Source organism: Pelmatolapia mariae, linkage group LG22 (assembly GCF_036321145.2).
Source record: "Pelmatolapia mariae isolate MD_Pm_ZW linkage group LG22, Pm_UMD_F_2, whole genome shotgun sequence".
In the NCBI taxonomy this organism is placed as follows: Eukaryota; Metazoa; Chordata; class Actinopteri; order Cichliformes; family Cichlidae; genus Pelmatolapia; species Pelmatolapia mariae.
In genome coordinates this window covers 18,249,883-18,261,362 of record NC_086245.2, presented here as the reverse complement: position 1 = coordinate 18,261,362, position 11,480 = coordinate 18,249,883, and the positions used below count along the sequence as shown (strand labels likewise).

Here is an 11,480-nt window from a genome sequence, read left to right as displayed (position 1 = left end):
TCACACAGTCAAACCTTCAGCCTTTATAGCTTGTGCACATTTATCTATTTAGTTACAAAATGAATACCAAACATTCCCCCACAGATTTTGGTGGGATGTGATCACCACAGTTGCAATTTGAGAAATGAATAAGGCGAAACTTATTTATTTGCTAAATAAGACCTCTCCACAGACATCATAATTTCAGTGTGATACAATATAGAATTACAGTGGCTTGCAAAAGTATTCGGCCCCCTTGAGCTTTCCCACATTTCGTCACATTACAGCCACAAACATGAATCAATTTTATTGGAATTCCACGTGAAAGACCAATACAAAGTGGTGTACACGTGAGAAGTGGAACGAAAATCATACATGATTCCAAACATTTTTTACAAATAAATAACTGAAAATTGGGGTGTGCGTAATTATTCAGCCCCCTTTGGTCTGAGTGCAGTCAGTTGCCCATAGACATTGCCTGATGAGTGCTAATGACTAAATAGAGTGCACCTGTGTGTAATCTAATGTCAGTACAAATACAGCTGCTCCGTGATGGCCTCAGAGGTTGTCTAAGAGAATATTGGGAGCAACAACACCATGAAGTCCAAAGAACACACCAGACAGGTCAGGGATAAAGTTATTGAGAAATTTAAAGCAGGCTTAGGCTACAAAAAGATTTTCCAAGCCTTGAACATCCCACGGAGCACTGTTCAAGCGATCATTCAGAAATGGAAGGAGTATGGCACAGCTGTAAACCTACCAAGACAAGGCCGTCCACCTAAACTCACAGGCCGAACAAGGAGAGCGCTGATCAGAAATGCAGCCAAGAGGCCCATGGTGACTCTGGACGAGCTGCAGAGATCTACAGCTCAGGTGGGGGAATCTGTCCATAGGACAACTATTAGTCGTGCACTGCACAAAGTTGGCCTTTATGGAAGAGTGGCAAGAAGAAAGCCATTGTTAACAGAAAACCATAAGAAGTCCCGTTTGCAGTTTGCCACAAGCCATGTGGGGGACACAGCTAACATGTGGAAGAAGGTGCTCTGGTCAGATGAGACCAAAATGGAACTTTTTGGCCAAAATGCAAAACGCTATGTGTGGTGGAAAACTAACACTGCACATCACTCTGAACACACCATCCCCACTGTCAAATATGGTGGTGGCAGCATCATGCTCTGGGGGTGCTTCTCTTCAGCGGGGACAGGGATTCTGGTCAGAGTTGATGGGAAGATGGATGGAGCCAAATACAGGGCAATCTTGGAAGAAAACCTCTTGGAGTCTGCAAAAGACTTGAGACTGGGGCGGAGGTTCACCTTCCAGCAGGACAACGACCCTAAACATAAAGCCAGGGCAACAATGGAATAGTTTAAAACAAAACATATCCATGTGTTAGAATGGCCCAGTCAAAGTCCAGATCTAAATCCAATCGAGAATCTGTGGCAAGATCTGAAAACTGCTGTTCACAAACGCTGTCCATCTAATCTGACTGAGCTGGAGCTGTTTTGCAAAGAAGAATGGGCAAGGATTACAGTCTCTAGATGTGCAAAGCTGGTAGAGACATACCCTAAAAGACTGGCAGCTGTAATTGCAGCAAAAGGTGGTTCTACAAAGTATTGACTCAGGGGGCTGAATAATTACACACACCCCACTTTGCAGTTATTTATTTGTAAAAAATGTTTGGAATCATGTATGATTTTCGTTCCACTTCTCACGTGTACACCACTTTGTATTGGTCTTTCACGTGGAATTCCAATAAAATTGATTCATGTTTGTGGCTGTAATGTGACAAAATGTGGGAAAGTTCAAGGGGGTCGAATACTTTTGCAAGCCACTGTATATGCATAGATTTTAACTCAAAGTGCAGCTAACAGGAAAAAAACTAGATCAAAGTACTATTTGATGTAACCACTCTGTGTTTTTGAGCATGCAATGTAGGCACACATATAGTTTGCACACATCTTTAATTAGTTTATTATGTTGTGAGAATTTGGGGCCAATCTGAAATTTGCTTGTAAGTGTCTAAGTCATTCTGACCCATGAGTAGTGAAACGATATCACGGCATCGTTAAAACTCCTGTTTTAATATATCAGCATCACATGTTTCACATTTTTCATGTGAAACCTTTGTCTGCTAAACGTAACAAATAAATGTGGTGAGGAAAAAAAAGCATCAGATGAGTGGAATGATGACGTAATACCGATAAACCACCCATCCATCCATCCATCTTCTTTCGCTTATCCGGGGCTGGGTCGCGGGGGCAGCAGCCAAACCAAAGAAGCCCAGACCTCCCTTTCCCCAGCCACCTCCTCCAGCTTATCCGGGGGAACACCAAGGTGTTCCCAGGCCAGCTGAGAGATATAATCTCTCCAGCGTGTCCTGGGTTTGCCCCAGCCTCCTCCCTCCTCATAAACCAATTCAAGTAAAAGTACAGTAACTGCAATTTTTGGATTATACCTCAAGACATCACACCAAACAACCCAAGAAAATAATCAGGACACACCTTCCTTCAGGTTGCACAAAGCCCAAAATAAACACACAACAGTCATGAAATCTTATTATTGCTCATGAAGGTTTACATATTCCTTATTATTATCAATAACTTAGATAATGATGAATAAACCAGCTCATTAAGGAAACTTTTGTGTGTAAACTAGAAAAGAAAGATCTCAAGGAAACAGCAAACAACCAGACTGCCACTCTCCTTACACCTCGCTGTTGCACACACACACACACACACACACACACACACACACACACACACACACACACACACACACACACACACACTACTTCTCATTCTGATCATCCTGACAGCACAAGCCAAAACAACAGGCCTCACACAGGGTTTTTTCGTGGGGTTTGGACCTCCGTCTTGTAGCGCCTGAGTCACCTTCTTCATTTTCATCCTCCACTCCATAGCAGTTCTTCCGGATTTCAGAAAACAATCTGAGCAGAGCCTCTTTCGCCTCTTCCTTGTAAAAACCGGGGAGATGAAAATTATCGTCTTGGCATCGCCGGCAGGCTTGTCCAAAAGGCCGCATGGTCACCGCCCCCTTACCGCCTCTCAGCCGATAACGGAACAAAAGCACCACACGCACCGAAGGCCAGATCCTCCTGCAGGATGCACACTGAAAACTGTGGGAGAAATTATGACTATAGACTCTGGTCAATGGTGATTTTTCAGGTTAGTAACTCTGCCTGTGTCCCATCAATGGTTTGAACTGATGTTTTTCAGTTTCAGATTGCCATGTCAGCGGAAAGCTTTAGTAATGATTCGCTGGGTCAATCATGCCATGCGAATCATCATCAGAGTCATAATAAAGCAAGATAACTGTTCAATTACCGCTGTAACTAAACTGCAGAACCTGTTTCCCCCACAAAACAGCATTGTTTAATACCGTCCACTGCTGCTCCCTCTCACACAATAACCTCGACAGGTGACCCACCTGCTCCTGTGAACATGAATAAGGTGGAGACGGAGAAAGCACAAGACAATCTTTCTATTTATACCCACTACCTGAAAAATTATTGATCCCTTTTCTTTCCAGCATAGTTTCTACTATTATTATTATATACAGTCTAAGGTAAATATGACTTTATTAAATGAAACATACTTTCCATAAGCGCAGTGGAAGAAGACCTTCCAGCCTCTCTTATTTTCCTTCTTGGATAATTTGTCTGTCTGTTTGTAGCTGAAGGTGAGCGACCATGGGTCTCCATAGTCCAGCGCATTATCCCCATAGACGAGCTCCTCAAAGGTGTGTGTCCACAAGGAAGGAGCCCAAGCTGGACAAAGAGGAGAGGGAAGGACGTTAGGCTTATGCTATACAGGAAAATCACTCTTTTATTTGTCATTACAAGACACCGGAAACGCTTTCAAACGCCTTAAGTACTTGATCAAAACAAATATGCAATGCATTAATTACAAATCAATCACCTATATACGCGTTTAAAAGAAATAAATAGTAGGCTGGTGTGTTACCTGTATATCTCGATGGTCTGATACATAAGGTCTGATATTTGGAGACCTTCTGGGAGACGAAATGAAACGTTGACATGAGACAGAGTTTGACTTGTGAATGCTGCTCTGCAGGCAGCCTCTGTTTATTTATGCGTGACGTGTGGAAAACGAAACTTAGAATTCACGTTCCAACAAGCGACTTGTACCGCTAGTGTGCGATAGTGCACATCTTGGTACTGAACTCATACCAACTAAATACACGGCCAGTATTTTCAATACCAAACTTATAAAGGCTTATGTTAGGGAGAGCAGTGTGATCGTGATCTATGAGATGAATCATCAGCGGTTTTCCAAATTCTGAACACATTTTAAGGATCTCTAAATCACCCTAACTTTTACTTTCATACTATATAAGCTACAGGTTATTTCTTGAGTCTATGAAAGGGCTGTGACAGTGGGCTCTGTCTCTGTGCCGAGAGTCTGGGCCATGTCTGGGGGATTTCCTTCCTCCTCTCTGTATTTATTTTTATTTATTTTTGCTGCTTGTTCCGGGTGAAAGCTCCCTTTTTCGTGCTCTTTCATATCTTTATATAAGTTGGTGTTTTTGCCACGGTAGAGAATTTCCTACCAACACCCATTATTGTTTGCACTGTTTTAATCTACAGCTGTAAACCAGCTCAACACGTCACTATGGCTTTGCTCAGTGCCACTGAGTCACGTGACCGCAGGGCAACAACAACAGTAGGGAGTATGAGAGTGCGCCTGCATGAGAGGAGAGGGGTCTCCTCTGATGAATGGGAGCAATACTGAAATTAAAGAAGGGAAACAAACTAAAGTATCAATCCTATCACCTTAGTATCGATTCGATATCAGTGTTGTATCGATATTATATCAGGATATATTTACCCACAGCTACCAGCGATGAGAAGTAACAGCTCGTGTTTTTTTATTTAATTTAATTTTTTTTTCTTACAATAGTCAACACCTATGAGTCGTAATGCGCTGAACTGCATGCGTCCCTGCTGAAACCCAAAGATGTTTAGTAGCGAGAAATAAAAGTTTTAACAGTCTTTTTAAAAGCAACAGAAAATAAACAAGTGTCACACAAGATGATCAAGATAAACTGTAGCTTCCCTTTATTCTTATAAGGCATTCAGATGTGACAGGCTTCAAACCATAGATACTGTGCATAGATTTTAGCCACCTTGGGAATACTCTTTCATTTTCTTAAAGAGGGAAAATATGAATATAAAGGTGTAGCTAAGAAAAATTAAAAATGTGTTTTTCTTCAAATGCACAATTTTAATGAACCTTAAATAATAGAACCTTTGCAGATTTTGCAGCATAAGTTTCATTGGTTACATTCATGTAAAGCAGGAAAAAAAACTGGATCAAATACTATCTGATGCAGTCACTCCTTGTTTAAACATGTAGGTACACTGTTGCACACGTTTTAGAGGTACTTTGCATGCAGTTACTTTATCTGGGAGAATTTGCAAGACTGACTCCATAGCCTGCAGTTTAGTATGACTCCGGCTGTACCTTGGTTTGCTATGCTGTTAGAATTTGGGGCATTCATAAGCTTCCCTGACAGCTAAAACTGACCATTGTTACTTCTATGGCATGTATGTTTTAGTATAATACCAGCATTTCTGGTTTCATGTTTTTACTTGTATCTGGTATGACTATCAAATAAATGGGGTGGAAAAAAGATCTGATCTATAAATGAATGCGAAGTACAGCAATTTCTAGCACGTCTGCCACATAAAACAAATCCATAAAAAACCAAACACCATAAACAAGACTTGATCAGACTTTATTAATAGCCACAAAATACAATGAAAGCACACAAAAGTGATATGATTATATACTGCACCATGGATGTGGATCGTACTCTTAAAACTACACACACACACACACACACACACACACACACACACACACACACACACACACACACACACACACACACACATACACACGTACACACACACACACACTCTAGTTATCATCCTTGTCATCCAGACAGCAATGGCCCACACGGCATGCCTGGCACAGGTGGTTCTTGTGCGGTTTGGTCTTCGCTTCAGACTCTGATGACGGTCTTCCATTGTCTTCAGCCTTCTCCTCATCCTCCTCGTGGTAGCAGTTTTTCCGAATTTTGTAAAACTGCCTGAGGAGGGCTTGTTCCACCTCTTTTTTGTCAAAACCAGGGAGATTGAATTTGTCACCTCTGCAGCGAAGACAGGCCTGACCAAAAGGACGCATAATCACTGTCCCTTGGCCCCCCAGCAGCCGGTACCGGAACACCAACCTCACCTGCGCTGAATCCCAGGTCTTTTTGCAGGATACACACTGAAATCTGTGGAGAAATGATTACATGCTGTGAGGTACACATTTATTTTTATGTACTTACATTTATAGCTTGCTTTTTCCACATGTAGTAACTGAGCCTCCCTATGAGTCTGTGGATCATAGGGAGGCTCTCTGAGTCACCATATTGTGCGGTTCTCTGAGTCACCATAAAGAAATTACATTTAGCAGCAGAACCAGTTTGATCTTTTTTAATCACAGAATGACATTGTTTTGATTTTGTGTACAACCTCCTCTCAGTCACACGGTCATTTGTCAGAGAACCTGCACACTCATGTGATCAGAGAGAAGGTGGAGATGGAAAACTACAACTACATCCACAGTCTGAAACATGTTGCCTCCTTTTTTTTCTTCTGGTTTTGCTGTTATGCTGTTGCTATGAATTTATATATTTTTATATATTTTTTATATTTTTATGTTGTCTTGCTGTTGTTTCACATTTTCAGTAACTATTACTTTACATATGTTAAAGTTTATATTGTTTATAAGTTAACATACTTTCCGTTTGCTTGGTGAGTGAAGACCTTCCAGCCTTTCTTCCTCTCATCATAAGTGATTTCATCTGTCTTGTTGTAGTTAACCTTAAGAGTCCACCGGTCTCCATAGTCCAGCTCACTGTCATCATCCAGCAGTTCATTGAAGGTGTCATACCACAAAGAAGGAGTCCATTCTGGACAGGAGAGGGAAATAAGTTAAGCTGATGATCTCAGTGAATCATACACTTTTACAGAGATCAGTGTTATTCAATGTTGTGTAAAAGCAGAAGAAATTGTGTACTGTGATGTGCAAGTGATGCACACCTAATCAAAAGAAATGTTTCACTGTCGCAAAATAAAAAATACATTGAAAATAAATTTAAAAAGAAAAGCACAAGTGTATATTCCGCCAAACTAAACTCTTTTACCTGTCGATGTGGCCATGTTTCTCGATGTTTTGGTCTGTAAACCGAATAGCTTCCGGCTGATGCGATAAGTCGCTGATGCTTATCAAGTCGCGAATGTTGCTCTGCTGCACGAAGCGTCTCTATTTACATCCTGAGAGCAGCTGCGCGTTTGGAAAACGAAACTTAACATCGTTTTTATTTTCCATGCAGTCATGGCCGACCTAAACAAACGGGTTACAACAGAGCATGCTGTTATTAAACTGGCTACAAGGCACATTTCATTATTTTAAAAATTAATTTTGGTGGGTGTGTGCTTTTCATGTCTAATCATGTGTACTAATCACTTATAAATCATGTGTAGTTTCAGCGTTAACCACATTTGAACTTCATCTAAAGTGTAGATGAGTGCGATAAACTGATAATCTGAGATTATTCATGTAAAAGTGCAGTAATTTCTGCCTCACAAAATAAATCCAGAAAGTAATAAAAGCCATAAAAGAAGACTTGATCAGACTTAAGACTTTATTAGTAGCCACAAAATACAAAGAAAACCACACAAAAGTAATAGAATCACATACTGTACAATAAATGTGTATCATATAAAGACTGTTAACTTTAAAATATGAAGGAAAGGTTTGTGTGCAAAATGCATGAAAAAAATCCCAAAAGAACATCGCAACAAACACACACACACACACACACACACACACACACACACACACACACACACACACGTTTTCACATCTTTGTGTGGACATCTCATTGATATAATGCTTAATATTTTGAGCCTCAAAAATGCCTTCAAACTCGTGGGGACACAAGCATTTTGTCCCCCTGTTGGTCACACAAGTAAGTGCACGCCAATTTTCTGTTCTCACAAAGATGTCTAAACAGGTACACACACACACACACACACACACACACACACACACACACACACACACACACACACACACACACACACACATTAGTCATCATCTTCATCATCCACACAGCAAATGCCCATGCGGCATGCCTGGCACAGGTTCTTCTCGTGGGGTTTGGTTCTCGCTTCAGACTCTGATGATGATCTCCCACTATCTTCATCATCATCCTCCTCGTGGTAGCAGTTTTTCCGAATTTTGTAAAACTGCCTGAGGAGGGCTTGTTCCACCTCTTTTTCCGCGAAACCAGGGAGATTGAAATTGTTGCCTCTGCAGCGAAGACAGGCCTGACCAAAAGGACGCATGATCACCGTCCCCTGGCCCCTCAGCAGCCGGTACCGGAACACCAACACTACCCGCGCTGAAGCCCAGGTTCTTGTGCAGGATGCACACTCAAAACTGTGGAGAAACGATTAGACGGTGTTAGGTACAAATATATTTTTACGTACTTGCATCTATAACTTGCTCTTTCCACTTGAATAGCTACGACTCTGGTTGAAATAATACTGTGAGCGCCACATAAAGCGAATAAAAACTCATGTAATCATATGACCTGCATATTTTAAAGTTTATAAATGCAGGACGTGCGGCACGTACTTTCCACGGGAGCAATATGTGGAGACCTTCCAGCCTCTCCTCCTCTCTTCCTCGGTGACTCTGTCTGTCTGATTGTAGTTAAAGTTGAGAGTCCACCGGTCTCCATAGTCCAGCTCATTGTCCTCATTCAGCAGTTCGTTAAATGTGTCCAACCATAAAGAAGCGGTCCATTCTGGACAAGAGAAGAAGATACGTTAAGCTGATTCTGTCACAAAGCAAAGCGGTCTGTTTTACAGTACAACAAAGATCCAAGCAATCAGCAGGTCAAATTCTAAACTAAACCATGTTACCTGTGTCCATGTTGATCGATTGTCTGTTAACTGAAGAGCTTCCAGCTGATGCGATGAGTCGCTGATGTTGTTCGAGTGGTGAGTGTGGCTCTGCTGCTGGAGCGTCTCTATTTATATCCTGAGATCAGGTGTGCGTTTGGAAAACGAAACTTAACATCGCTTTCATTTTCCATGCAGCCATGTCCGACCTGAACAAGCCGGTTACAACACAGTGTGCTTTTATTAAACTGGTTACAAGGCACATTTAATTATTTTGTAGATTTTTGGTGGCTGCGGGTGAAAACTGAATTGGCTAAAAGGGTATCAGTGTATGATGACTACCTAACATAACGGGCAAAAGTCAGTCAGTCACCTTTCTGCTTTAGTCAAGAACAAATGTGTATCATATAAAGACTGTTAACTTTAAAATATGAAGGAAAGGTTTGTGTGCAAAATGCATTAAAAAATCCCAAAAGAACACCCAACACACACACACACACACACACACACACACACACACACACACACACACACACACACACACACACACATGTCTGGTTTGCTATCCTCGTGGGGACATCCCATTGACATAATGCTTTCCCTAGCCCCTTACCCTAACCCTAACCATTAAAAATAAATGCCTAACCCTAACCCTTACCCTAAACCTAACCATAACCTAATTGTAACCCTGACAGTAAAACCGCATTTTGAGTGTGAAAATTGCTTTCAACCCCGAGGGGACCTGGATTTTGGTCCCCACGGTGCAGAAAGTCCCCACCAGGATAGTAAAAGTCAGATTTTGGTCCCCACCAGGATAGTACGAACCCGTACACACATACACACACACACACACACACACACACACATGTCTGGTTTGCTATCCTCGTGGGGACATCCCATTGACATAATGCTTTCCCTAGCCCCTTACCCTAACCCTAACCATTAAAAATGAATGCCTAACCCTAACCCTTACCCTAAACCTAACCATAACCTAATTGTAACCCTGACAGTAAAACCGCATTTTGAGTGTGAAAATTGCTTTCAACCCCAAGGGGACCTGGATTTTGGTCCCCACGGTGCAGAAAGTCCCCACCAGGATAGTAAAAGTCAGATTTTGGTCCCCACCAGGATAGTACGAACCCGTACACACACACACACACACACACACACACACACACACACACACACACACACACACACACACACACACACATTAGTCATCATTCTCATCATCCACACAGCAAATGCCCATGCGGCATGCCTGGTTCTTCTCGTGGGGTTTGGCTCTGATGATGACCTCCCACTCTCTGCATCATCATCCTCCTGGTGGTAGCAGTTTTTTAAAACTGCCCGAGGAGGGCGTGTTCCACCTTCTCAGGTGTGCGTTTGGAAAACGAAACTTAACATCGCTTTCATTTTCCATGCAGTCTCCGCTATTGCTTCATTTACTTTGACTTTTTCTTCTCGATTCAGTGTAGTTTCAGTTCATTTCCAGAGTGTGTTTGCTCTTTTCAGTTTAGTTTTTATTGTTTGAAAATGTTTCAGTTTCAGTTTTAGTTTTTATCTTTCTTGCACGGAGGACATATGTCAGAGGCAAGAACATCTATACAGGTACGACAATAAAAACAAGCAGCGACTCTTAGTCCTGTAGACAACCATAGTCTCAATAAATACCTCACCAGGCAAGTTTTTATTATTAATATTTCTCATTTATTTACTTATTCATTTATTTCAATAAACTATCAGATACTGAAACTCAGGATATTTCATGTTCCTATTCTGGGCTTCTCTGTTTGGGCTGCTGCCCCTGCGACCCAGCGGAAGTCTCAGCTGACTGCAGGTTGATCAGTGGTTGTTAATCAATGGTCATGAGAATTTGCATAATTATGATGAAGGAACTGACCTCCCAGCCCATTGTTCCTTCAGTGGGCTGGTTTCAGTCATTGTGCAAATGTACTGTTTATAAGGTTGGGGAAACCTGCAGTCAGCTGAGACTGAATAAGTCACTTGGATGAGTGACGAAACGTTTCTCCCACTGAAAACGCTACGTCCAGATGAACAGAATCAACTTCTGGACAGATAGGATAAACTGAATCAAATGATAGTGCACTATCACTGCTGCTCATATCAGGAAGTGCATCCAGTGTAAAACCTGTGCCAGGTGAAAAGATGCAGATATGGGAAATAAAGGAGCTCCTGCAGGAGTCAGGAGAGCTCCCTGAGTGTCCTGAAGTGTTACTTATTACCTGACATAAACAACTGCTTAAATATGAAGTTCAGTTTCCTCATGTGTTCTTGAGTCTCCTGTGACTTTCCTCTGCGCTGTGGCATTCTTATCTGAAAGCATTTCACACCTGTGGGGAATTTTCTCCTGTGTATTTTGTAAAAACACCCCAGAGCACAGTCACCTTCAGCAAAACTGCTGCATGTCTGTCCTGATAAGTTCTTTGATAACTATCTTTGGCTCATTCCTGAATGTTTGGATGAAGAAGAA

The 11,480-nt window shown here is 41.7% G+C and overlaps 3 protein-coding genes across 3 annotated transcripts; all 3 read right to left on the bottom strand.

Annotated features, from left to right (window-relative positions):
• Window positions 1–1,787: 1,787 nt before the first annotated feature.
• Window positions 1,788–4,067, bottom strand: LOC135933031 (receptor-transporting protein 3-like). The gene is made up of 3 exons (XM_065470889.1): window positions 3,963–4,067; window positions 3,595–3,766; window positions 1,788–3,115 (listed from the first exon to the last, which is right to left on the bottom strand). Exons 1-3 carry the CDS (start codon window positions 4,036–4,038, stop codon window positions 2,767–2,769), a joined length of 597 nt encoding a protein of 198 aa, XP_065326961.1. The 5' UTR covers window positions 4,039–4,067; the 3' UTR covers window positions 1,788–2,766.
• Window positions 4,068–5,833: 1,766 nt separating this feature from the next.
• On the bottom strand, window positions 5,834–7,294 carry LOC135933870 (receptor-transporting protein 4-like). Its single transcript, XM_065472127.1, has 3 exons — window positions 7,219–7,294; window positions 6,813–6,984; window positions 5,834–6,303 (listed from the first exon to the last, which is right to left on the bottom strand). Exons 1-3 carry the CDS (start codon window positions 7,232–7,234, stop codon window positions 5,943–5,945), a joined length of 549 nt encoding a protein of 182 aa, XP_065328199.1. The 5' UTR covers window positions 7,235–7,294; the 3' UTR covers window positions 5,834–5,942.
• A 438-nt stretch (window positions 7,295–7,732) lies between these two features.
• LOC135933868 (receptor-transporting protein 4-like) lies at window positions 7,733–9,077 on the bottom strand. Its single transcript, XM_065472126.1, has 3 exons — window positions 9,008–9,077; window positions 8,718–8,889; window positions 7,733–8,519 (listed from the first exon to the last, which is right to left on the bottom strand). Exons 1-3 carry the CDS (start codon window positions 9,015–9,017, stop codon window positions 8,165–8,167), a joined length of 537 nt encoding a protein of 178 aa, XP_065328198.1. The 5' UTR covers window positions 9,018–9,077; the 3' UTR covers window positions 7,733–8,164.
• Between the last annotated feature and the right edge of the window lie 2,403 nt (window positions 9,078–11,480).

Excerpts from the sequence above, each read along its gene's own strand:
- LOC135933031 (XM_065470889.1), bottom strand. The coding sequence starts at position 4,038 with ATGTCAACGTTTCATTTCGTCTCCCAGAAGGTCTCCAAATATCAGACC. Across the intron at positions 3,767-3,962 it reads CAGACCATCGAGATATACAG|CTTGGGCTCCTTCCTTGTGG; the intron begins GTAACACACCAG and ends CTCTTTGTCCAG. Across the intron at positions 3,116-3,594 it reads TTCCACTGCGCTTATGGAAA|TTTTCAGTGTGCATCCTGCA; the intron begins GTATGTTTCATT and ends TTTCTCCCACAG.
- LOC135933870 (XM_065472127.1), bottom strand. Across the intron at positions 6,304-6,812 it reads ACTCACCAAGCAAACGGAAA|ATTTCAGTGTGTATCCTGCA; the intron begins GTATGTTAACTT and ends ATTTCTCCACAG.
- LOC135933868 (XM_065472126.1), bottom strand. Across the intron at positions 8,520-8,717 it reads ACATATTGCTCCCGTGGAAA|TTTTGAGTGTGCATCCTGCA; the intron begins GTACGTGCCGCA and ends GTTTCTCCACAG.